Source organism: Gracilinanus agilis, chromosome 2 (assembly GCF_016433145.1).
Source record: "Gracilinanus agilis isolate LMUSP501 chromosome 2, AgileGrace, whole genome shotgun sequence".
Classification (NCBI taxonomy): Eukaryota; Metazoa; Chordata; class Mammalia; order Didelphimorphia; family Didelphidae; genus Gracilinanus; species Gracilinanus agilis.
Window position 1 is genome coordinate 336,877,245 of NC_058131.1, and position 26,239 is coordinate 336,903,483.

Below are 26,239 nucleotides of genomic sequence, written 5' to 3' on the forward strand. Positions count from 1 at the left end.
AAACATTCAATTCTGGGTACTATGTTTTAGGAGGCACATTGACAAAAGTGGTGCATAATCAGAAGGAAAGAGGATTTGAATGTATGCCATAATAGATCACTTGGAGAAACTAAGGATGTTTATCCTGAAAAGAAGATTTAGGTGGGGGGAGGTATAAGACTGTTGCCTTCAACTAGTTAAAGGGTTATCATGTAGGAAAGAAATTAGATTTGTTCTTCTTGGTCTTAGAGGGCAGAACTAGGTCTAATTGGGTAGAAATTACATTCCCCCAAAATGTAATGGGGCTGCTCTGGAAATAGTGAATTCCCCTATAACTGGAGGTATTAAAACAGATTGGAAAAACACTTTTAGGAATATTTTAGGTGTTTATGCTTCAGGTTCTTAGAAATTGGATTAAATTTATCTCTAAAGTCCCTTTGGACTCTTAACTCTCCACTTAGTAGTTAAGCTATGAGAGAAAGAGATACAGACAGACAAAGAGAAAGAGATAAAAGGGAAGAAGGGGAGAAAAGGAGAGAGGAGACAAAAGAAGAGGGCAAGTTTTATGTACCAGGCACTGCGCTGAATCCTGGGGATACAAATATAAGACACCCCCTCCCTCAAAGAATATATTCAATCAAGAAAAGTCAACATATAAAGCGAACTGGAAAAAGCACACTAGGGTGGGGCTGGGAGAGGGAAAGGAATATCTGTCACATCATTGGGGTAGAAACATCAAGAAAGTGGTATGGAGTCCTGGTGCGATGCAAGACAAGGTGAAAGCTTATCTATTAACCATCTATCATCTATCAACTAAATCAGAAAATTGATGTTGAGGAGATAAAATGATGGCTGACTGAATTTCACAGTGTTCCCAAAAAAACTGACCAATGGAAAATACATGAGAGAAAAGAGGAAAAAACAAACATTTTAGCTATTGGTGAATCATTTATAGAGATATTTATACCTAACAAGTGAATCCCAAAGATTCATTTTCCATTTGTCATGAACTTACTTGCCTATATGAAGACAATTTCCTATCAAAAAAATATCAATGCATCAGTAACCTGTCACTTCCCCTTTTCTCTTTAAGAAAACATACTCAGTTCCATTTTGTCACTGAATTTCAGAGCTGGAAAGGACCTCAGAAGGTATCTAGTCCAATCTATGACCATATAAGAATCGTTTCACAGCCATCACTAACAAATGGGCATCCAGAAGAATTCTGTGGTTGTCAATTCAGGTCAGCGATGAGCAGAGTATTCCTGCAGAGATGTTCGGCAGAGAGCAACTCCTTTCAGGCTCTGAGAATTGGAAGATGTGATCTGGGAAAAAAAGTCATCCAAAACAAAAACAAGGTCAATAGGGCCCAAAAGCATCAATTCTTAAAGAATTCATCTGTAGTTCTTTTGGGGGAGAATTACTGCTGGGGAATTCCAAGTTTCCCTAGTCAATACATATTGGAAGACCCACAGAGAAAGATGTTCCTGTGGTACTTTGGAGGGTAAGGGCTTGCAGATGTTAAGCTAAAATAGACTATGTAAAAAAATGCATTTACTTTAGTGTGAGAATCAGAAGGACCAATAATATTCCACCTTAAGAGTACAGACTCCATCTTGTGCTGACACATGTACTCTCCTCCATTTTGTTGTTCTTTTTTTGGGTTATTTATTCATGGGAAACTAGATTATATAAATCATCTATTGTTTCATAGTATGTTCAGGTGGATATAATCAATCAGCAAATTTTCATTTTATGAATAAAGGACCTCAAAATTTACTTATCCTCCTCCCAAAAAGACTGAAACCTATTTCTTCTCCCTCCCAATTTGGAAAGCCCCTAAACTTTCCTCCAAATAGAAATTAGATTACCTAATTTTATATCCCGAATTGTATCCTAGTCAATTGTTTTTGTTACAATAAATTGAACAGACTTGTATGATTATTTTGGGGGCATAATAATTTGCTTTAGTATGTATTTGGGGTTTTTGGACTAACTGGTGAGTTCACTGGCCATTGCTTTTTTTTTTTTTTAAACCCTTACCTTCCATCTTAGAATCAATACTGTATATTGGTTCCAAGCAGAAGAGTGGTAAGGGCTAGGCAGCGGGAGTAAAGTGACTTGCCCAGGCTCACACAGCTAGGAAGTGTCTGAGGTCAGATTTAAACCTAGGACCTCCCATCTCTAGTCCTGACTCTCAATCCACTGAGCCACTCAGCTGCACCCTGGCCATTGCTTTTTAACTGACTAATCAATTAATCACTTATAACCAAATTGTTCCTTGAATATTATTATTTTCTTATTACAGAAAGGAGAGAATGATGGAGAAGTGGGTATCAGACAAGGGCTGGAGGAAAGAAAGAGGAATGAAGAATGGAAAAAAGAATGTAGAGCAGCAAGAAGAGTAGGGATAGGATAGAGTTTATCCTTATCTCTCTTAAAGCTAGAGGGGGAGGGATAGAAACAAAGAAATATCTTTCTCTTCTTCTCTTCCTTCCTATTCTGGATCTCATGCTCTTTGCCAGGAAGATAATGAGGCAATGGAAAAATGCATATTTCACCATCCCTTTCCCCTGATCACTACAAACCCAACAGCAACTAGCACTGATTCAAAATTAGAACTGAGAAGTACATTTTAAAGTAGGATTTCAGTAGTATGAATGCCATACCAGAAATTATTGAAATATCACTGAAATAACTATTAAAACAAGTCTAATGGAAAAATTAAATGCTCATCTTCTAAAGCAAATTTAAATTAATAATGGAACCATACCTTCACTAACACATAATCTCCTGGCTGGGCTCGGATTAAGCCCCTACAATCAATTCCATCTCCCATTTCTATGTCAGGGAAGATTACTCTGATGTTTCCATCATTCCTTCCACATAACTCAGTGGTAGAGCGCTTACTGGGCTGCAGAGAGAATAAAATGGGTCACATATAGGGCAGTGAAAGATATTTAGAATAGTAACTTGGGTCTGGTATATGGCTTTAACAAATTAAGCTACATTAATGGAATATTACTTTACTATAAGAAATAATATATGTATATATATGAAGAAAATAAAGAAACATGGGAAGACTTCTATGAACTGAGGCAATCTGAAGTCAGCAAAACCAGAGAAACAACATATACAATGACCACAAAAATGTAAATGAAAGAGCAAATCAATTAAACTAAACATTTTGTAATTATAGTAATCATTCTTGTCCCTACAAAAATGCCCTGCCATTTCTTCTTTCCAGAGACTAGAAAGCACGAGTATAAAATACTATACATATGGTCAGACTTAATTTGATGATTAGCTTTGCTAAACTGTGTTTCTGGACCTTTAAAAATGCTTTATTATAAAAGACTGTTTCTCTAAGGAGAAGAGGGAAAGAAATGAAGGTCATAAAAAAACAAAAGATATCTCTAATTTTTTAAAGGATAATTATTTGTATCCATAGTTGAATACCCCTGCACAATAGCAAATTGGAAACAGTAGTGTCAAATGTAGCATTTTAAATTAAAAACCAAACTCTTGCTGGGAAATTGTACTCCCTGTCCAGAAGGAGGGGGTCCAGGATAATAATAACAGTGTTTATTATCTGCCATGAACTGAACGACATATCAAGAAAAAAGAAGAATAGGAACACAATGTTAAATCATTTAAGATCACAGAATTAGGGAGAGCAGAATATGAACTGATTCTGGCTTTGATAATCTTTGGAAATAACAGTATGAAATGTTACTGCTAGAAAATCAAGGACCAGAATGCTACCAATCAACTAAAAAGTATTGAGCACTATTCAAGCAATTAGGCAATGCTAGAATGCATTAGTCTTTACAGACATGGTTTCAAAGAATCAAAGAAAAGAATGTTAGATACCAAATAGCTTAGCATTTAGTTAAGAGGGCAAAATTAGGTAACATGGAGCAAGTGAATAGCAGAAGGCAACAACAAATAAACAAGTGCTAAATTGTGTAGCAGAATGAGAGATTAGATTTGGAGTCTGAAGATGTGGGTTCAAATCTATGCTCTACTATTAAATTACCTGTGAGACCTTAATTTCTATAGGCCTCTTTCTGCATCTTCAAAATGAGGGAGCTTGACTTGGATAGATCATGGGATTAGAGTCTGCCTTCCTCCAGCACCTATCTGTACCATGAGACAAAGCTCCAGTAAAACCCAGCAGGACACTAGGAATTTCCTGTCAGGCCTTGACATATTGACCTCCTGCATCACTGACCATCAGGCCTGAGAACTTCATACCCCCAGAGACCAAGGTTCCACATTCCCTCAGAGCCATCTAATGAACTTCACCCAGGTAACCTCACCAGGACCAATAGTGGTAATCCAGGTTACCTCATCCCAGACAACCACCCTAGAAGAGATCGCCCCCATATTTGCTGGCACTGATCTCTCTCCTGCTCCCTCTCACTCTCTCCCACCCCACTCCACTGCTACTTCTACTGCCATCAGCTTCCCATCCTCCTTTGCCCTGTCTTTTCCTCTAAAAAGAGCTTCACTGTATTAATACACTCTGGCCTCAGTTCATCTTGGGCTGCATCCCCTGTCAGCCGAGTCTGACAGACATGATGAGCTCTAAGGTTTTCTTCTGATTTTAAGTGAACAATCAGAGAAGATGAAAGATCAGAGGGGCTGTGATGGTCACATAAACTTTACAAAAGTGACAAGACTTGGGCCCTGAACAATGGACAAGCAGGAAGAAGAGGGAAAGGCATTCATGAAGAACTGGAATAACACAAAGTAACTTCAGGAGAAGGTACAAGAATATGAAGAACTATAAACAAACTTAGCATTCTTTGAATCAATAATCAGTTACACTGACTAGCGAGTGATTGATAAGCCAAGGTGAAGCCACCAAGCAGTAAGGAAAGAGGACCACTGTTAGCACATCCCAGCTTAAAAAACTATATTACATTATCCTCTTCCAAAGCCTGTCACACTGACCATACTGTCAACTGTTACATTTGCTCTAAAAACAACCTTCTAAGTTAAGAAGAACAAGACTGGTGAGTAAAAAAACAAGGATTATAAAATACCTCTGAAGTCCATAAACTGACATAAGAAGAAAAGTATAGAGGAGAAAAGATGCTTTGGGTTTTTAATGCCATTGCAGGATATGCAAGATCACAAACACCTAGTCCTACTCCAACTTCTTATGCAACCAACTAATTCACTCTAATGTTCCCAGGTAGAGATCACTAAGTATCTGTTTGAATACTTGCTGAAATAGGACACTCACTACATTATAGAAGATTTATTTCCATTTTCAGGCATGGCTGCCAGGAACTAGGAGATCCTTGAAAAGCATAATGCAAATTCCATTCTGGAAATTATCAATTTTTATTATGATGATTAGACAGCAGAGGGGAGGGTGGGTAAGAACATCTCCAAAGAGGGATTTTAATCTCAAAAGCATTTTTTATACTTATCAAACCCCAAGGGAGGAGGAGGGGCAGTTCTAATGGAGACCTTACCCAGTATGACTCAGTAGCCAAAATGCTGATGCAATCTTTGTTGAGACAGCAGTTCTGGTAATAAATGGGTTATAGACTCTCCAAATTCTACCCTACTCAGGCCATATTTTGATTAAAATTGAAAACTTTTGCATAACAAAACCAGTGTAGCTAAAATTAAAAGGAAACAGTTAAATAGGGAAAAAGATCAAAACAAGTTAATTTCATAAAGGTTTCATTTACAAAATATATATGGGACTGATTCAAATTTATAAACATTTATGAACAGCTGGGTGAGGTGGTACATTCCTGCACTATCTGCTACAAAAAAGTTGACACTGGTGGATTGCTTGAGTTCAGAAGTTCTGAGCTTCAGTAGGGCTAAAGCTGACCCAGTGTTCATATTAAGTCTGGCACTAACTGGTAAGCTCCTGGGAGTAGTAAGATAGTCACTAAGTTCTCTAAGGAGGAGGGAATCAGTTCAGGAAAGAAACAGTAGGTCAAAGCTTCTATGCTGATTAACAGTGAGATTAGGTCTGTTAACTGCACTTCCTATCTGGATACAATAAGGAGACCCAGTCTCAAAAAATAATAATAATAATTAACGAGGCAGTCACTAAATAAAGACACTAAAGCTATCATTTAAGGGAAAAAGTGACAAATTATTATTAGTTAAATAAATGCAAATTAGAGCAACTTTGAGGTTCCACGTTATATCTATCAAATTGGTAAAATAAATAAAAATGGGAAATGAAGAATGTTGGAGGAATTGTAGAAAAAATAGGCATATTAATACAATGTTGGTAGAGCTGTGAATTGGTATAGTCATTCTAGAATTGTTATCCACCTCCTGATAGGGAGTTGCTAGATTTAAAAAAAAAAAAAAGATTTTTAGACATGGTCAATGTATGAATTTGTTTTGCTTTACTATTTATAGCATTACAAATATTTTATTTATTTATTTTTTCATTTTAAATTCGAGGCAGGAATGGAAGGAAGAAAAAAAATAAATGCTTGTTAACAAAAAAAAAAGGCAAATTGAAGGCTTTACAATCCTACACCAGAGATAGGCCTACTTTTCTTAAAATAATCACAAACCACTGACAAAATGATAATTTCTCTCATGTAGCTATAGCAAAAGCAGGTTCAAATCATGATGGACGAAGAGTTTGGGGAAAGATATTTCATTATGAAAAAATTCCTTTCTGAAGGAAGAGCCAAGATGGCAGCTTAGTAGCAAAAAAATTCCTTTCCAAAAGATGGGCATACACAATTTTACTGGGAGTAGAATTACCATCCCACTTATGTATGGACAATTTTTAAATTAAGTTTGTACTCTTTGGGCACTCAGCACCTAAAAAGACAGGAAAAGTAATCTAAAAAACCTGTGTAAAACTAGCTCAGGATAAAATATTGATTAAAGGTAATGATAATAATACTAGCTAACAAAATTGTTAGATTTAGATGCTAGATAAATCAGTATAGATAACTAAGTGCTAACTCTTTTATTATCCTAGGCTGATCCTTACTGAAATGCAGTAAACATTAAGATTGTCTTCAGTTCTAGCTCTCATGATCTCTTCATCCTAAATAAGTAGTTTCATTCTACTTTTGGTGCAGGTGTAAGGCTAGATTCTTTAGGAACTCCCAATGAAGAATTCCTATCAATACATTTGCTTTGCACTTACAGGAGATTTGCTCAGGGTCACAGAGTCAGTACTTTAGATTCAGAACTTAGACTTAAGTCTTCCTGGTTGCCAAGCTAGTTCTCTATTCACTATGCCAAGCAAGGAGACTCACCTGTAAGCCATCACCTACAGTAGTGATGGTGAACCTTTTAGAGAATGAGTGCCCAAACTGTACCCTCACACCACATGTGAGACACCCCCTTACCCCAGAAAAGGGAGGGAGGAAGTCCCATTAGGGCTGCTAGGCAGAAGGGTGAGTTATGTAGAGAATGCAAAGAGTTAAGTCCTCCTTGCCTTGTTCCCCTCCCCTCTAGCATTTTTTTTAAACCTTACCTTCCACCTTAGAATCAATACTAAGTATTGGTTCCAAGGCAGAAGAGTAGTAAAGGCTAGGCAATGGGAGTTAAGTGACTTGCCCAAGGTCACACAACTAGGAAGTGTCTGAGACCGGATTCGAACCTAGGACCTCCCATCTCTAGGCCTGGCTCTCAATTCACTGAGCCACCCAGTGCCTCCCTCCCTTCCCCCCAGCATTCTTGAGCAAGGTCAGGCTATAAAAAAAGAATAGTTGGGTGAGAGAGAACCAGATGCAGATAGTGGTAGATCCTCTTAGGAATTCCCTGAATACCCAGCTGGGTATTTTAACCTCTAGTTAGTGAGAGAGAGTAAAAGAGAATCACTTTCTCTCACTGGGCCAGTTGCACAAATGCATTGGAGACAATTGATTAAAAAAAAAAAATATATANCCAAGGCAGAAGAGTAGTAAAGGCTAGGCAATGGGAGTTAAGTGACTTGCCCAAGGTCACACAACTAGGAAGTGTCTGAGACCGGATTCGAACCTAGGACCTCCCATCTCTAGGCCTGGCTCTCAATTCACTGAGCCACCCAGTGCCTCCCTCCCTTCCCCCCAGCATTCTTGAGCAAGGTCAGGCTAAAAAAAAAGAATAGTTGGGTGAGAGAGAACCAGATGCAGATAGTGGTAGATCCTCTTAGGAATTCCCTGAATACCCAGCTGGGTATTTTAACCTCTAGTTAGTGAGAGAGAGTAAAAGAGAATCACTTTCTCTCACTGGGCCAGTTGCACAAATGCATTGGAGACAATTGATTAAAAAAAAAAAAATATATATATATATATATATATATATATCTAACACTGTCTGATTCACATGAATGCCTGGGATTTCCCTGGCAAGGGGCAATCTGCCAAACATATTATGAGAAACATTCATATTACTTTTGGAAGGAATTATTCTGTCATTGAAAAATTTCTAAGTCCATGTCTATGCTGTCAGAGTGATAAAGAGGGTCCGCTGAACAGGGGGAAAGTGAAGAGATTTACTCAAAATATTGGTAAAAAGCTTCCTGAAGCCCTTACCCCCTCCACAAGGATAAGCTGTGTGTGGCCAACCATAGCCATGTTGGCTTCTGTGGCACCTTCTCGGAAGGCAACAACTAGCTCCGCAAGACGCCTCTGCTTCACCTCCTCCGGAACATCATCCTGAAGTCTGTGATATGCTCGTGTCTTCTGAGAGGGGGAAAGGAGTCAGGAAAGATCTGAGTCATTAATTTGGGTAATGTCAATTCATTTTCCAACATAGACATCAATACATACAAGGAGTAGAGCTCTTCTATCACACAATCAACCTTGTGCAAGGCCCTGTGGAGGCTCGCTCTAGAGCCACTCCTCTGTCTCTGTTTTCAAACTAGAAGCCCACCATATCCATAGACAAAAGGATGGTTATGTTAGGGATCATCTAACAAAGTCTTTTTCATGTTCCCAGAACTCACCTGTCTCATGCTGTATGCAAAAAGGAAACCCACATTGTATCGGACTTCCTGAAGCAAGGACAGTGTCTGGAGGTGATCATCTTCTGTTTCTCCACAGAATCCAGCAATGAAATCACTACTAAGGCTCACTCCTGCCATACACAAAAATCAAAGAACCTAATTGTGAAAAGAGATTTCAGAGGACATCTAGTCCAACCCATTCTTGTCCAGGACATAGCTGACAAGAAGCCATCTTATCTCTGCTTGTAACCCTCCAGTAAGGAGGACCTATCCCTTCCTAAGGAAGTCCATTCCTTCTGGATATCTATAATGGTTAGGAAACTTTTCCTTATACTAAGTCTAAATTCTCCTCTTGCCATTCTCCATATTACTCTTAATTCAGTTATTTGACCAAGAACACTTCTACTTGTTTTTCTGATCACGTCCTTTTTCTATGCTTACTTTTCACTGAGCTAAGCCAAAATCTAACCAAATACAACACTTAAGTAATTACTTTTCAAAAAATAATTCCAAGTGGGGAAGCAATTAAGATCCAATTCCTTGTACTGAGCCTCCTGTGGCATGGTCTGCAGCTACTTTGCCATCCTGGCTACCCTTCTCTGGACATGCTCTGGTTTCTCTGCATTCTGCCTAGAATGTATCCCCATAACAAATCATAGGACTCTAGATATGGTCTGAGGATAATTCAGAGGTATAGGCACATACCAAGAGTTTTTATGGACTAAAATAGAGGTCAAGTGTCTACTTCACCTTTTCTGAGCCTATCACATATAAATTCCATTTACAGTAATAATGGCTAAACTCTGGCAAACAAGATGGACTATTTAGCCATGTTACAGCTATGACTGACCTGTGCTCCCAGCTGGCATTCTATCTGGTTAATTAAAGAATTATTTTCATTTCAAATATTGGATTTAAGGGACTTAAATTCAAGCCCATGTTTCCAAATTGGTTCTTCTTCACTAATGTATGTCTCTAGAATTTCAGCTTGACATTGTTCATTCAAAATATACAGAAAATTTGGCAATTTCCCTTTGTGATCTAATAGTACTAAAGAGTTTCAATTTACCCCATGAGATAAAATACCAAAAAAAAAAAAAAGTAAACAACAACCAAGTACAATTGCCAGGTAAATAATTTTATAATCTCAAATAGGAAAGAGATTACATTTCAGAATTAAAAACCATATATTATGTAATGTTATAAATAAAGTTAAGTGTGTGTGCAGAAAGCAGAGAAATGGGATAGCAGAGTAAGAATTCTAGAATTCTACTGGGAGGAACCAGCTTGTACTAGGGATTCATTCTCTCTTTACCTGAAGAGAGACTGGATACCTTCCTTCGCTGGCTGTGGTATATCTTGACTTTCTCCATCCTACCTGCTTCCCTGTTACCTGATTAAACCATCTATTAGTCTTCCTGATTAATTCCTGTACAGTTGAGCCATCTGTCTGTGAGAATCTGGTTGGAATCCTTTAGGATCCAACCCATCTCCTTGGACCCTGTCCTGCCTAGCTACTTAATTACCTCCATTACCACCAAAAGGGGGTTTGTTTTGGGTTAGTGTAGGATATTTATATTAGGTCTGGGTCCCTGAATAGATAAACAGGTGAGCTCAGTGTAGCTGATTCCAAGAAGATTCCTAGTGACAGGATATTTAAATCTTGTAGCTTAATTTTTCCAATTACCCAATTACCTTCTTACCTCTCCCTTGTTAAAATTAAGCAACTTTTATATATATACATATATATCTTAGTGGAGGGGTGTCTTCTCAGTGTCTGCCTTTGCCAACCCTGTTCTTGGGTGACCTTCCCAGAACCAAGGTTATTCTTCTGATACTGGCCTAAATACCATCCTATCCCATCTCCAAACCCACCTTACTATTTCAGTAATAAACTGTACATTTTAATATTAGCTGCATGAAATCTGAACCTAAGATGAATTATTCCAGACCTTGCTTATGCTTTTAGAGAGCATGATCTCTTTCCCATCTGATCTGAAAACAGAATGTGGCACTTGAATTCATAATTTATTAAGCCCTAAAGTGAAGTAACTTGCTAAGAAATGTATGGATACAGCAGGCCTAACTCTAGAAAGGTCTGGAATGATAAGTGACTCTAATGCTTTTACTTTGAAATAAAAATTTTCATCCTATCTCTATTTCCTTTACAGGTAAAATAAGTTCTATATCAACTCTTATAGATTATCTTTGAAGTATTCTTAAACTCTGATCTTTCTAGTGGCTAAAACACAGGTCAGGAAAAAAGGACAAAGAACAAAGAAAATCATCTTTCAAGATAAGGACTATGTTAGTTTTTATCTTTATATTCCCAATATCTAGCGGAGTACACTACACATAATAGGTGCTTAATTAATATTTGCTAAGAAAATAAGGAAGCTGAAAGGAATAAAAGGGGAGTATGGTGAAGTAGACACCCCAAAACAATTGCTTTAGGGGATAAAAATTACTTGTATATGGGCTAAAGGATTGTGGTGACTTAGGGAAAACATGGCCAGAAAAAAATGTTAATAAATATTGACCTGGAATGAAAAGCTGTAAATAAGGCAGGTGAATACTGATAAGAAAATGGTAGAACATATTGTGCCATTTAAATGTAATGGAATATTATGGCATCATTTAAAAAAAAAAAAGAGGAAATCATAAAAAAAAACAAAAAACAAATGAACTGATGTAGAGTTAAGACAACCCAGGAGAGATAAACCATTGTATTTACTAATATTCAAAATGATTTATGATAATGTAAATGAAAATGAAATTAAAAGGAAGTTGAACTTAAAGACAATGACCAATATTCTAGAAGACAGGTGATGAAACATACTTCCCTCCTCTGAACAGAAAGAAGGGAGTCTACAGGTGCAAGAAGTTGCCTGTGTCATATAGTTTGCTTAATTCAGAGGTTCTTAACCTACTATCTATGAATGTTTTTTCTTCCTTCTCATCCAACACAAAAAAGGTGAAGAATTCCTGACTTAACTGTTTTTCTTTTTTAACAAGGGAATGTCTGAGAGTAGGAGACATAAAGGAAATATTTAACATGTAAAAAGCAAAAGGCATCAATTAAAGAAAAAAAGCTTACCTGAAACAGATTCTCTAATATGGTGAATCAAGTCCAAATAAGCTTCCCTTGTATATCTACAATGGGAGGCAAAGAAAACAATTAACTCATTTATGCAGTGAGAGGTTTGGACTAAATGACTTAGCTCCACTATGAACTAAGTTATATTATGTAAGGGATGATAGATACTGTGTTTTGCCACAATTTTCTTCTGTTTCAGCAAAATATTATATCTCAAAGATTTTATGTTTTTGTTTTTTTTTAGTATTTTTTAGTATTGTTTAGGTAAAAGTCCAGGAAAATCCTACTATAACCAAAAACCCATATCAGCCCAATCTGAGCACCAAGGGTGGTAGTGTTAATTCTTTTAATTTCTTTTTAAAGAATAAGTAAACATTTAAGGTGATTTCCAAAAATCTGTGCCAAAATGGCAAACAAACTGGACAAGGAAGTTCAAGCTTGCTCTTTTCTGATTTATTTTTGAGTTATCTATGCAGTGTTAATAGTCATCAGAATAAATATCAAAAGAGTAGCAACAAAGCCTGAGAATATGAATGTTAAAAACTGCAGGACCCAAAGTATGTATCAATTTCTCAAGCCTTTGCTTTGTTGAATATACACCGAATTCCAAAGATTTATGAGCAATGTTGAAATTAAGGTAGGTGAAAATACATAGCAATGTATGATAGTAGAATGGTGGAAGTCAATGGTCCCAAAGAAGTCTGACCCTCTTCTCATGAGTTCCAAGACCCGGCTACTTCCACTCTGGGCTGGAAGGTGGATCTGTTTACAAATATTGTTCCGCTCTTGGATCAATTGTAGAACCTGAACAAAGAGAACAATTGAAAAATGGTAGGTCATTAAAGTTCACCAGATGGTATTGTTCCTTCTATGGTCAACAGCTAATATCATTCTCATTCCTCATAGTCAGTTCTTGAATAAATGACAATTGGCCATAGGTAAGTAGAGATAGTATTAGCTGTAGATTAACTAAACTATGTTTTTTTTCTTTCTTCTTTCTAGTGTCTCACAGCACTCCTACAAAACTGGAAGAGGAGGAAAAAGAGATAAAACTGCTTATTTTGCAGCCTGTTAGTATTCAGGTAAAAAGTTCAATCAGGGAGAGTGGTGAAACTAAAGGCTAAAATGACATTAAAAAAATGTTTGAATTTCAATTTATCTATATTAACTGATATATGACCTGGCTGAATTTTCTTAAATAAATAAGAGTCATTTTCTCACTAAGAACTCAAAATGGTACAGTATGACCTGGAAATTTCCTGGATTCCAGGCTGTCCTATATACTATTACTATCAGAATTGAGGCCATGAATCTCAAAAACCACAGAAAGTATACTGGTATTATATTCGGGGGGAGCGGTTCAAATTTGTATTTGGCTGCAGCACAATTTCTTTTCAGACTAACTTGATTCTAACTTCCCATTCCATAGCACTTAGTCTGGCAGTCTTAAAAATACTGGCTGACTGACTGAGCTAGAAGACCTGCTGACTGCTTCTCCCAATTCTACCTCTGGGGGGCATAACAACATAAAACCTTCTGAAAATAGAACAGAATACCTATACAGTGCTGCTATCAAAGAAGCATAATAACAACTGTTTAAATGGCTAGTTGCCCCAACTAACTTTTATTTCAAGAAATGAATCTGACTTAGTAAATCCAAGTTCACTGCAATAAGGAGCCGAGATGAAGGAGAGGCTCAACAATAAACAATATACAATGAGTGGAGGTCAAACTTTTATACTAGAAATGAGAAGACTGAATTGTCTGGGTATCACTTTCTTATTGATCCTACACCAATTAATTGCTTTTGTTCTATAATTGTGTAAGTCATGGATCTCTGTCTCTGAACTTGACTCAGAATTCAGCTTGTCTATAAAGGGTTAAGTTTAAAAATCCAGTTCTCAAGCTAATTAGGAATCTATTCTTGCCTTGAGGAAATTTACTTGACCTTGAGGGATGTGTGTGAACATAAGGGAGTTAGACCTAAATCTTTATATCATTGAGTTATCCTTCAGAGAGGTCTGGTTTGTTCCTTTGCCCCTGGATTAAAATAATGGGCACTTCTTAGCCACAGGGAGGAACAGAGGGGGTTGTTACTGGCCATATTACCAAACTTCCAACTAATTGTGTTGTTCTTGGTGCCTCAGCTCTATAACAAATCACAGTGGTCTCAACCTTATGTCATCTACCCTGTTCCATTTTTTTGTTCCTTATCCCCCCAAACCCTGTCCTTTTGCTCAGGATCTTTGGCATAAATGGAGGCAAGCCAGTGACCCATTTATTGATAGGCAACATGCCCCTGCTAATAAATGTTACCTTATTGGAAGAATTGCCTGTTTCCCCTTCTTGTTACGTTTCACTTGCCAGAGCATTTTGTGATGAAACTAGTCCCATATTTAGTTCAACTGATAGAATGAAGCAACATCAGCACAGGTAAGCCAATGAGTATTTCCTTTGGTAGTGCAATAGCAAAAATACTATAAAAACTCCAATAACTCTGCCTTGCCCTGCATCTCCCCACAACATTCAGTTAGTCAATAGTTGGCTCCAATCTCAAACCCATCATAGGCTTTACATTCCATTCTCATCTAAAAAGGAGTTTTTCATTTCTACAAAAGAACAATGGATTTCAAAGCTAAAGAATAATCTATAAACCAGCCCTCTGATTTCTTCCTGGTCCTGAATTTGGACTTTCTGAAGGAAGGGAAGGCTTCTACAGTAAAAGCAATATCATTTCTTCATGGAGATTCAATACTTGCCTCATCAGGAAAGTCCTTGGGGTGGGGAGAAGTGAAGCGGATCCTCATTTCAGGATCAACCCTGGAGACCTGATCCAAAAGATCAGCAAATCGAAGGCCTCCTTTTTTGGTTTTGTAATTTTCACTAAATCCTCGACTCAGATGAGTGGGCATGGCATTATTGAATTGGATTTCTGAGTTGTCTCGATAGCTATTGACATTCTGACCAAGGAGTGTTACTTCTTTCAGGCCCTATAACATGGAATAAATACATAATGAGATGAATTAGAAATATTTATGAGCACCTTCAAAACCAAACTATTACTTTAAAAATAAAGTGGAAGAATAAAACCAAAGTTCAAGTTTTTAAGAGACTATATCATATTTTAAGTAGCAGAAGAGATGTGACTAAAACTATTTTGATATGACTGCCATTCAGGCTTACCAATATTCTTCCCTAAACTGCAATCATCCAGATGATCTAGAAGCATGTGATATTATTCTAGGCCTCTAAACAAGATTAAAATTAACTAAATAACTTATGGAACAATTTAGGTACTCTAACAGATCCAACCCAGTGGCAATCTATAAACAAGGATTCTATTCTTCTTGCAAGTGCCTGTTTCAAAGAAAACTTTTTATTCATAGATTAAAATTAAAAAGAAAGCCATCTGCTTTCCAGAATCCCTAGACATTCAGTTTCTCACTTCTCAATGTGATTAAGAACCTTAGGTTCAATTAAAAAAAGGAAACCAAATTAAATTTGCACCCATTACTTCCTTTAATACTGAATTATAAGGGAAGTTCCTTCATAATCATAACTTCAACGTAATAAAATTAAAACACTCCTGTTTTATGATTATGAACAAAATGATTTCAAAAGAGCTGGAAAGATCTACATGAACTGATGCAAAATGAAATAAGCAGAACCAGGAAAATACTGTACACAGTAACCGCAATATTGTTGAATAATAAACTGTAATAGATTTAGCTGATTATTAGCAATACAATGATCCAAGACAATTCTGAGGTACTTATGACAAAGAATGTTATCCACCTCCAGAGAAAGAACTGTTGGAGTCAGAAAACAGATGACATTATATGATTTTTCAATTATTTATTTGGGTTTAAGTTCTGGGGTTTTGGTTTTATAAGATTACTCACTTAAAAAAATGAGTAATATAGAAATATGTTTTATGTGATAATACACATACAACCCAAATCAAATTGCCTGCCAGCATTGGGAAGGGAAAGGGAAGGGATGGAGGAAGATATGTTTGATCACATAACTCAGAAAAACTTGTGTGGAAATTTGTTATAACATGTAATTGGTGATAAATAAATATTTTTAAAAATTTTTTTTAAAAGAAATACCCTCTGCTAAAATACTAGTGAAGATCACAATTTTCAAAGCTATGTGTATTTCAAATAATATTCTTTCTAATTTGACTACACTAAATGAACAGATAACTGATCATGTAAGGTGAATATGAAACCATGAAGAATGAGTTTAAATAATGCTCATGAGTTTAGCTAATTTAGCTAATGGCTTTGAACAGGACTGAACTACCAAACATTCTTGTTCTTCAAATCTCATGAAAACTTCCATAGATGATGTTTAAGAAAAGATCTTATTTGGCAATTAAGAAATAATTGGTAACTTTGGAAAGAATAATTTCAGTCTAGTTTAGAAACCAGAATGCAAAGGGTCAAGGAGAACAAACAGCAGTAAAGTACCAACTACTTTTTCAGAGTTTGGCTGAGAAAGGAAGGAGAGCTATATGAAGATACCTTAAGGAAATGTGAAGGTTTTGAAGTATTTTTAAGGATAAAGAAGACTTTTGAGTACGTTTGAAGACAACAGGGAAGTAATTAGTTGGTGGCAAGAGTTTAAAAATACACACATAAACACAGAAAGACATAGGACCTTCCTAAAGATCTTTTACTTGATTCTACTTGAGAAGGTCCTTCTTCCCACTTCTTTGTCCCTCATCTACAGAACTGGCAGACCACATTCATATCAGCCTTTCTTTCTTTCCTCAAATACTAAAAAGGGAAAATGCACAGGCAATATTATCACCTGCTGAGAAAGTTTCTTCACTTCTTCCAAAATGGAAGCAATTGGCCGACTTCTTTCACGGCCACGCGTGAAAGGAACGATGCAGTAGCTACACATGTTATCACAACCTCGCATAATTGACCTGGAGAGAAAATCATCAGAAATTAGCAAAGAATTTTCTCTGAGATAAAAAAAAAATGAAATCTTCACAACATTATTGTGTTTGGGGATTTTTTTTAACTGCATAGTCACACAAAATCAAATTCAGATCTAAGAGACACACAAAAATTTATAATTTTTAGAAATTATAGCTTTAAACCCAGAGCTCTGCTCTGTGTCATTTGTATCTAACTTATCACATAAGTCATCAAAAGGAGAATTAAAAAACCCAACACTGGGGAAATGACTCTCACACAAATGCTGATGTGGCGTTTGAACTTGTCTGGACTGGCATGATGTCTGCATAGGTCTCCTCTAGTGAAAGCAAAACATTAGCAGATCGCTGGCCAGAATCAGCCAAAGACAGCAGCCGAGGAAGATCCCGGTAAGCATCTGGTCCAGCTACAATGTCCACCAACTTTTCCCTGTGCAGGATCTCCTCCCTCAACCTTTCTGCCATACATCCTGGGGAAGGAAAAATAAATATATCTATGCAATGGTATTTGATCTTTCAGCTCATGCTACATACACAAATCCACATTCGCCTATGAAATTTATGTACATGAGGCCTCTGAGAGTGTTCAGCTGTCCTCTGAAAGTGACCAAAACTTGAATAATCTTGCAATCAATGCAAATCAAAATTTCTGCACAAGCAAATCAAGAAGAGAATCTTAAATCCTCAAGGTAGTCACTGATTAGCAACCCACTAAATTGCCCGAGAAAAAGGCAAACAGCTACTACTTACTCAGAAATTTTTTAAATGCATGAGCCTTAAATTGACGTGCTCATTAACTATAATGAATTGTAAGCGAAAAATTACACTATTCTAGGAGCTGGTTTTTTTCCCTACAATTAAGCCAATTCTTTCCCACTCTTATCTCTTATCCAGTGGGGACTGCCATTAAAAATATGGGGAATGGAATTTGTCATATGCTTAAGAGGCACCTTATGGTACCTGGTTATAAGGAGGAAGTTTTGGGGAATTCCAGGAACAAATCCTCTTGGATGGTATCTAAACACACTTACCTGTAAGCAAAAAAAAAAAAAAAACTGGGTCATTTGACAATGAGCCCAATAGTGACATAGAGGCTACTTTGAATTATTAAAGCTAGGTCAGAGAGGCATAAGCTCTGGAGAGCCTCACTGTGCTAGAAGGGATCTGTCAACAGACTGAGTTTCTCTCATGAAAAGACAAAACCTAAATTCAGAGAAGCACATTACCAAGGTGATATTTTTTTCAAACACAACAATTCTCAAAGAAATTTTGCTAAATCTTAATTAAAGGGGTCACTTGCATTGGTGGAAGGAGTATGAACATCAATGTAATCACAGGTTAATAAAATATTGGAGGAAGTTTGAAAATGTATTTTGGTATATTCTTGAGAATTATGATATAATTATAATTAATTATAACAGCTATGTAATTATAATTTCTATATCATTAGAATATAAAAAAATGTAATTCTTAAGAGAAACACCCAAGAAGGTCAGGATAACATGAGAAGACAAAGGATCATAAACTTAGAGCTGGGAAAGACTTTAGATGAAGAAACTGAGGCCCAGAAAGACTAAGTGATTTGTCTAAGGTTACAAAGGTAGTAAGTATCAGTGCTGAAATTTGAACCCAAGTCCTGTAACTTCAGAGCCAATACTCCTATAGTATTACATTGGCAAAGAATCTACCATTTTATGGATTGTCCACTCCCAACAATGTATTTTAGGTCAGAAGTGTGAGTGAGAAGTAATCATAGATGCTGGCCTCATTCCCCTGTTCTCTTTGGAATCATCAAAGACTGACTCAAGAGAAGTCTCCCCCACCCTCCCCTTCAGAGGCTTATGAAGATTGAGCCTTCATTAAGATGCTACCCTGATGAGTCATGGCATGGATCCCTGAGTTCCTGAGGTGTATGCTAAACAGACCACAAACTTTGGGAAGGTCATACCCCAAGTATGAGTATGGTCTCAGGGACCAGCTATATGTTATGCTTGTTGTTCAAAGGCTTCAATTTCTTCATCTAATAAATGAGGGAGTGGGACGAGATACTCTCCAAGGTTCCTTCCAGCTCTAACTCTTCTAGTACCCAAAACAGCCTACTTAAACTCAAAAAGTCAGTCATAAGTAGGAGGTTGGCCACTGGATGATGACATTTTGGTCACAGCAAAAAAAAGCAATACCTCAATTAAAGTATAAACAAGTTGTGATTTGTACCTGTGGAGAAAGTACTCATACTGACAAAACAACAGAACTTTGAGGTATAAAAGGCACTGTCCTCAGCCTTCTTTTATCAAATGTATATTCACTATGTACACAGGGCCATATGCTTTCTTAAAAAAAATTTTTTAAACCCTTGCCTTCAGTCATAGAATCAATAGTAAGTATTCATTCTAAGGCAGAAGATCAGTAAGGGCTAGACAATTGGGGTTAAGTGACTTGCCCAGGGACACACAGTTAGGAAGTGTCTAGGGCTAAATAGGAGCCCAGCTCCTCCTGACTCCAGGCCTGGCTCTCCATCCACTGTGCTAGCTAGCTGTCCTTGTTTTCTTCATTCTTTCAAGGCTATACACATTCCCTGACATTTACTGGTAGAAACCAGATGTTGTCATTCTATTTTCTTTTCTAACACTGTGACATACAAAATCTTGCACTATGGGAGACCTTGATATAATGAATCCAAGATACAGATGTCCTGTTGTATCTGTTCAGAGTTCACAAGTGGTGACCTTGAAGGGAGAATCTAGTGTATTACAGCAATACAGACCCCAATTCACCAAAACGAATATAATTTCCAAACTTTGGGATACCTAGAATCCCAATTCGAAGAGGAACTTGTGATCTGAGACGTCTGGCCTTTACAGATTTAAGTCGTTTTAAACGATTCCAAATAGCCTGTTCAGCCTTCTCCCTGTAAAATAAATCAAAAGCTCAAGTTAGAATCCAAATGATCAGGGCATTTAAAAGTGCCACACAACAGAAATGGAGGCAGAGAGAATGTTATAAATGCCTTTGGCCGTCTTAGTCCTCTTGCAGAAAAGAATCATTAATGAATCACTCTTACCATAATCAGTGGTGGAAAAATAACTATGGAAAATGTGTATGAACGAAGATAGAGCAAAGGAAGCAGAACAATTTATACAGTACTATAAAGGAAAACAATTCTCAAAGATATCCTAACTCTGATCAATGCAGTGACTGATGGTGAAATAAGTCTTTGACCTCTTGTAGAGAAGTGTTGGATGACCAGGTATAGAACGTAGTCTACATTTTCAGATGTGGCTGATTGATTGGTTTGTTTTGTATAAATGAATTTTACATTAGGGAAGTTTTAATAAGAACAGGGGGAAGGACATTGAGAAAAGGCAATTTTTAAAAAGAGCACTGTATTAATAAAACATTTCTCCAGAAAAAAGAAATACTGCCATACTCTGTATTTAGAAAACAACTATGTTTCATTCATTAGAAAAGGATACTAGTAAGACTTAGGCAGCTAACTTCACATGGAGGAAAAATAGGTCCGCTGATCATATACTACATCCTTAGTCCTAGACTATTGCCTCATAAATGTGTTTCAATGATTACATGAGCTGTCCAAAGAGAGAGAAAAACTGAGCACAGTTCAAACCCATCCCTGTACCTAGAAAAAAACATTACATCCTACCCAATCAAAAAACATTCATTAAGAACCTATTCAGTGCCAGGTACTGCATATCCTATAGATAGTAGGTCAGCACTCCATAATCCAAAAAACAGTGAGTCATTGTTATCGGTTCATACGGACAAATCCTCACCTTATTGAACATGTGACAAGAAGAATCACGTCAGCCTGAGAGCAGGAAAAAAAAAAGAAAAATGATCATTTTGAAGGCAAGGATTCCCTTGAAGAATTATTACTACAAACTCCAACTCCACCTATTCTCCATCCTTATGACAACCTCTGCTCATTCCACCTTGCTGACTTTCCAGTTGTCTCTTCAGGTCTGTCCTCACCAGCCTCCCTTCAAAATTTTGAACCTAAATTCTTATTCCATTCCCCAGAGCCCCAACTCTAGTACAACCAGTGCACAAATACAGAGATAGGAGATGGAATACTTTGTATGAGAAAACAGTAAGAAGGTCAATTTGGCTAGTTTGTAGGGTTGAAGAGAGTAACATGGAATAAAGCTGAAGAAGGTAAGTTGAAATTGGATTCTCTGAATGCCAAAGGGAAGAGTTTATATTTGATCCTAGAGACAATAGAGAAAAACTGCAGTTTATTAAGTAAGGAGTGACTTGGTAATAGCAAACTACTTTGGCAGCTATGTAGAGGATAGATTGGATAAGGGGAAATGAAGCAGGGAAACCAGTTCAAATGCTATGACAATAGTCCAGGAAGTGGTAGCTGTGTGAGAGAAAAAATGGAATGAGTAAAGGTAAGGAATCAAGGGTGACACTGAGGTTGCAAACCAGGGTAACTGGAAGGATGGTGTTGTCCTTAACAGCAATAAAAAGTTCAGAAGATGAGTGGATTAGTGATTTAAGAACAAGAAAATAAGTTCTGTTTCTGACATGTTAAATTGGAGATGCATATAGGGCATGAAGTTTAAAATGTACAACAGATAAATATCATTCAGAAAAGAGATTACAGCAGGATAGAACAGATTTGGAGTCAATTAGTCTTCATCTATGCCTCTCTCCCATTTTCTTATACTTTATTCTCCACCACACACTCACTCTTCAATCCAGTGACCCTGGCCTTGCTGTTATATGAACAAAACACTCCATTTCTCAGTTCCCAGTATATTCTCTGACTGTCCTCCATGTCTGGAATGCTCTCCCTCCTCATCTCCACTTATTGGCTTCCTTTGAGTTCCAACTAAAATACAGTCTTTTACAGGAAGTCTTTCCCAGCATCTCTTAATTCTAGAGCCTTCTCTCTGTTCATTATTTCCTATTTATCTTGTATATATCTTGCTGTATATATATTTGTGTGCTTCTTATCTCCCCATAAGATTGTAATACAAAAAAACAGAAGACAGTCTGAGGGCAGGGACTATCTTCTGGTGTTTTTTTTTTTTTTTTTTTTGTATCTCTCTTGCTTAGTAGAGTGCCTAACATGTAGCAGGCACTTAATAAATGTTTATTGATTTACTGAATGAATCGCATGGACTTGATCATTAAAACCTTGAGAGCCAATGAGGAGAGAAGCCAGCCAAAGACAAAGTTCTAGAGTACATCCACAGTTAGATGGTGTGATAGATGATGACTGAGCAAAGGAGCTTGAGAAAAAAATAATCTGATGAGGAGGAAGAAAACCAAGAGAACTATGTCATGAAAACTCAAGAGTATACTGTTATTGGTGTCAATTTTTCAGAGTCAAGAAGGATGAGAATTAAGAAAAAGTCATGACCTGGCAACTAAAAGGTCACTGGAAACTTCTGAGAGAGCAGTTTGAGAGGATATGGTCTCCTACCTTATTGCATATACTAAATCATTCATATAAGCTTTTTATTTTGAACTCTTACTTTCTGTCTTAGTGCAGCAAGAACTAGGCAAAGGGGAGTTAAGTGACTTGCCCAGAGTCATACACTAGGAAATATCTGAGGCAAGATCTGAACCCAGGTCCTCTTGACTCCAGGCCTGAAACTCTCTCCACTGTGCTACCTAGCTGCCCCTAGGTGTCTATATCAATCACCACTGTAATGGGAAAAGGATAGGATAAGATTTAAGAGAAGTAGTGGAAGACAGTCTTTAAGGCACATAATAGGAACTCAAGGGAAAGGATTTTTGCAGGCAGAAGGCAGAGAAGGAACAGTTTGGAAGTGACAACAGCTAGAGTGACTTGACTTCCTATGGGAGGGTAAGGGCTCCCTGTCTAGGAATGGTGGAGAAAGGCGGGCTTATCAGAGCTCATCTTCCTCACCTGATAGTAGAGAAGGAGTCAACCCCTAATTCATTTTTGGAGGTACTTTATTTAACTGGGAAAGATCTGACCATACCTACTGTGCTTCTCAGGTTTTATCTAAAAAAAATCCTGTCAAATCAGCTTTGAGGTTTTACCTCAGAGGTTGGACCCTACTGGGGTGAACTTAGCCATTGGAGTTCATTCATAACAGTTTTTGGAGACAGCTTTTAGGGAATAAATCAAACCTACTACTGAAAGTCATAGATAGTTAGCTTAGTTTTGGGGAGAACTAGATAGAAAGAGGGAGTTAAGTTAGCTGGAAGAAACAGAAGATTTCCTCTTGTGACGGATATAGTGGATTGTGGGTAATTAGCTAGGTCCCTTAGAACAGTGGTTCCCAAACTTTTTTGGCCTACCGCCCCCTTTCCAGAAAAAATATTACTTAGCCCCCTGGAAATTAAATTTTTTAAAATTTTAATAGCAATTAATAGGAAAGATAAATGCACCTGTGGCCATCACTGCCTCCATGGATCACTGCAGCACCCACCAGGGGGCGGTAGTGCCCACCTTGGGAATCACTGTCTTAGAGTTACTCCTTGTTCTGATTCCCAGTTTGTATTCCCTCTTAAAATAAAAAGAGATACTGTTTTATAACAATTGTCCTCCAAGGCGTTTGCACAACTGGCCTAGTAGGACAAAGTGATTCAGTTTCACTTTCAATAACCAGAGGTTAGAATACCCAGCTGGGTATTCAGAGGGATCCCTGAGTGGATCTACCATTATCCACATCTGTGAGATGTATACACACACACACACACACACATATATATTTTTAAACCATACAAAATCTTTCAATGGTTCCCTATTATCTCTAGGATAAATACAAACTTCTTAGTTTGGTAAATAAGTTCCTCCATACTCTGATTCCATCTTATCCTTCCAGCATTATTTCATTTAATTCCCCTTCAAGTACCTTGAAGTACTAGCTATTCTCTGACCTCAATCCTAGATATTAATGGAAACTACCCACAATGAATGATACAAAGTTCTTTCCTTATATTTACTGATTGAAATCCCTTTCCCCTCCCTGTAAAGGCCTAGGATCAGGTACCACTTACTCACTGAAGGCTTCTCTGATCTCTACCTGCCATCTCACTTATTCCCCTCTTCTGAATCACTTAGAATCCTTTACTAGATCTCTTTGACCACTTTTACACTTTACCTTTGGATATCTTTAAACACATGTATCCATCTAATAGACGTATATACTGTCCTTGAAGGCACAAATTGTTATTTTTCCCTATAAGTTATTTCCTACTAAGTACCAGCTTTCTAAACCAGTAAATCATCCCTCATATAACAAAGAAAAAGGTAAGTAAAATTAATTGATAAAATTGATAAAAACAATGCCTGCTAACTTATATAACATTCTGTTCCTCATAATCTTCTAATTCTTTACCAAGAGAAGTATATTTCATCACTTCTTCTAGATAACCAAGATCTAGGTAATCCACATTTAAGAACTTTTACTGCAAATGAAAACTTTCTTCTAAGCCCAAGATATAAGATAAAATAAAATGATATCATACCTCATGGAGGCTGTTTGTTCTCAAGTAGCCACTCTTCTGCAGAATGGCCCAAGCAATCTCTGTATCATTAACATTCATTTGGCAACCATAAGTCTCTAGGTAGACTGGAAGAATAAGGGAAATTCTATGTAAATATAGCATACAGTAGGGAAAAAAAACAAGAAAAATTTATCAATTTTATTGATAAAAATACCTTTTCAAATGCCCTGCCAACACTTAGAAATACCACAATGGCATATCAGGTTTGTTATTAATGGGTGTAACTATATGCTAACAGAGTAACTGCCACAATAAATGTCATTTATTTCATCTTCAAAATGGGAAAGAGATTAGACCAGATGATTTATTGAGGTCCCTACCAGTTTTGGGATTTGTGATCTTGCTATTCTGAAAAAGCAGAATTAATTTAATAAAAAAGACTGTGTAATAGCCAATCATGATCACAAAACTCTCTATAAAGATAAAAAGTATGATTTAGGTTCAACTGAATCTATAGCTCAAAAATGAAAAATTTATCTGCTTAACATTATAAGCCTAAATGATTCTTTACTCCCTTCATGCATTCTGGCAATCATTTCAACAAATTAAAAGGGAAGTGAAACTATCCAAAGGTCACACAGAAAGACAGAAGCATACTAAAAGAATAAATTCCCAGGAATTCAAACCTTAGGCAATCAAAAAATAGAGTTCCTCTATATTAATTTGCAGCCTTAGGAAATTTCATATCTGCAATACTTTTCTACCATAGAAGTATCCAGTTCTATAATGAGCCTCCACTGGAACCAAATCTTCTTAACCTTCCAGCCTCAGGACTATTTAGAAACTAGTATGTGTATTACAAATATGAATAATATGGAAATAGTTTTTGAGTAATAAGACATGTATAAACCAGTGGAATTGCTTTTCAGTTCCGGGGGGGGGGGGGGAAGGGAAGAGAGGAGGGAAAGAAAATGAATCACGTAATCATGGAAAAATATTCTAAAAACAAATAAATAAAATAATGTGGGGGGAAAAAATCTAGTATGACATCCATATTGCAAATTATTGCTTAAGTAAAAACTAAGGGCTCTTATTAATAGATATTAAAATGGAGTAGTCCTTATATTAGTAATTAAATGTCACAGACCTAGGGGGCAGCTGGGTGGCTCAGTGGATTGACAGCCAGACCTACAGATGGGAGGTCCTCAGTTCAAATCTGGCCTCAGACATTTCCTAGCTGTTTGACCCTAGGTAAGTCACTTAACTCCCACTGCCTAGCCCTTACCAATCTTCTGCCTTGGAACCAGTTCACAGTATTGATTCTAAGACGGAAGGTAAGGATTTAAAAAAAAAAAGTGTCATAGACCTAGAAAAAAAAACAAAAAGAAAAGAAAAAAAGTAACAATATTCAATATTATAACAGTTTTAAAACTTAAGACCTAGGATGTGCAAACTGTATGATGGCACTGAGGGATACAGAGACAGAAAGAAGCAAAAACAGACCTTTTCTTCCTTTTCCTAAAAGGGCTTCTGGAGTAAGATAGGGTGGTGGATCCTCCACTGCTGCAGAGGAATCAGACTTCTCTTGAGGAACTGAGGCATTTCTTAGAAAGTGCTGAAATGTTGGTCCTGAAGCCAGTCTAGAGCTGAAATCTCTCTGGAGTCTATCATCTTGCTGTTTTTCTAACTCTGGGTATACTTTTGCATTGAGATGACTTGTTGTTCTGTAGGTCCTGAGGATCTGCCTGATTACTGAGGACAATGGACTCTGCCTCAGAGTCTGACTTGTTTTCAATGCACATTTTAACGGCTGCAT

At 37.1% G+C, this 26,239-nt stretch overlaps 1 protein-coding gene across 3 annotated transcripts; it reads right to left on the bottom strand.

Annotated features, from left to right (window-relative positions):
- Positions 1-925: 925 nt before the first annotated feature.
- Positions 926-26,239, bottom strand: CDK5RAP1 (CDK5 regulatory subunit associated protein 1). Of its 3 annotated transcripts, none has more exons than XM_044661560.1 (13): positions 25,927-26,239; positions 24,445-24,548; positions 20,763-20,797; positions 19,779-19,879; positions 17,231-17,441; positions 16,839-16,959; positions 14,780-15,010; positions 12,727-12,824; positions 12,021-12,076; positions 8,924-9,054; positions 8,511-8,657; positions 2,753-2,893; positions 926-1,304 (listed from the first exon to the last, which is right to left on the bottom strand). In XM_044661560.1, the coding sequence occupies exons 1-13, from the start codon at positions 26,237-26,239 to the stop codon at positions 1,224-1,226; spliced, it is 1,770 nt and encodes a 589-aa protein (XP_044517495.1). In that variant the 3' UTR covers positions 926-1,223. The 3 variants fall into 3 exon arrangements, with proteins under 3 accessions (XP_044517495.1, XP_044517494.1, XP_044517496.1); XM_044661559.1 differs by having other exon boundaries at positions 8,511-8,660; XM_044661561.1 differs by lacking the exon at positions 14,780-15,010 and having other exon boundaries at positions 8,511-8,660.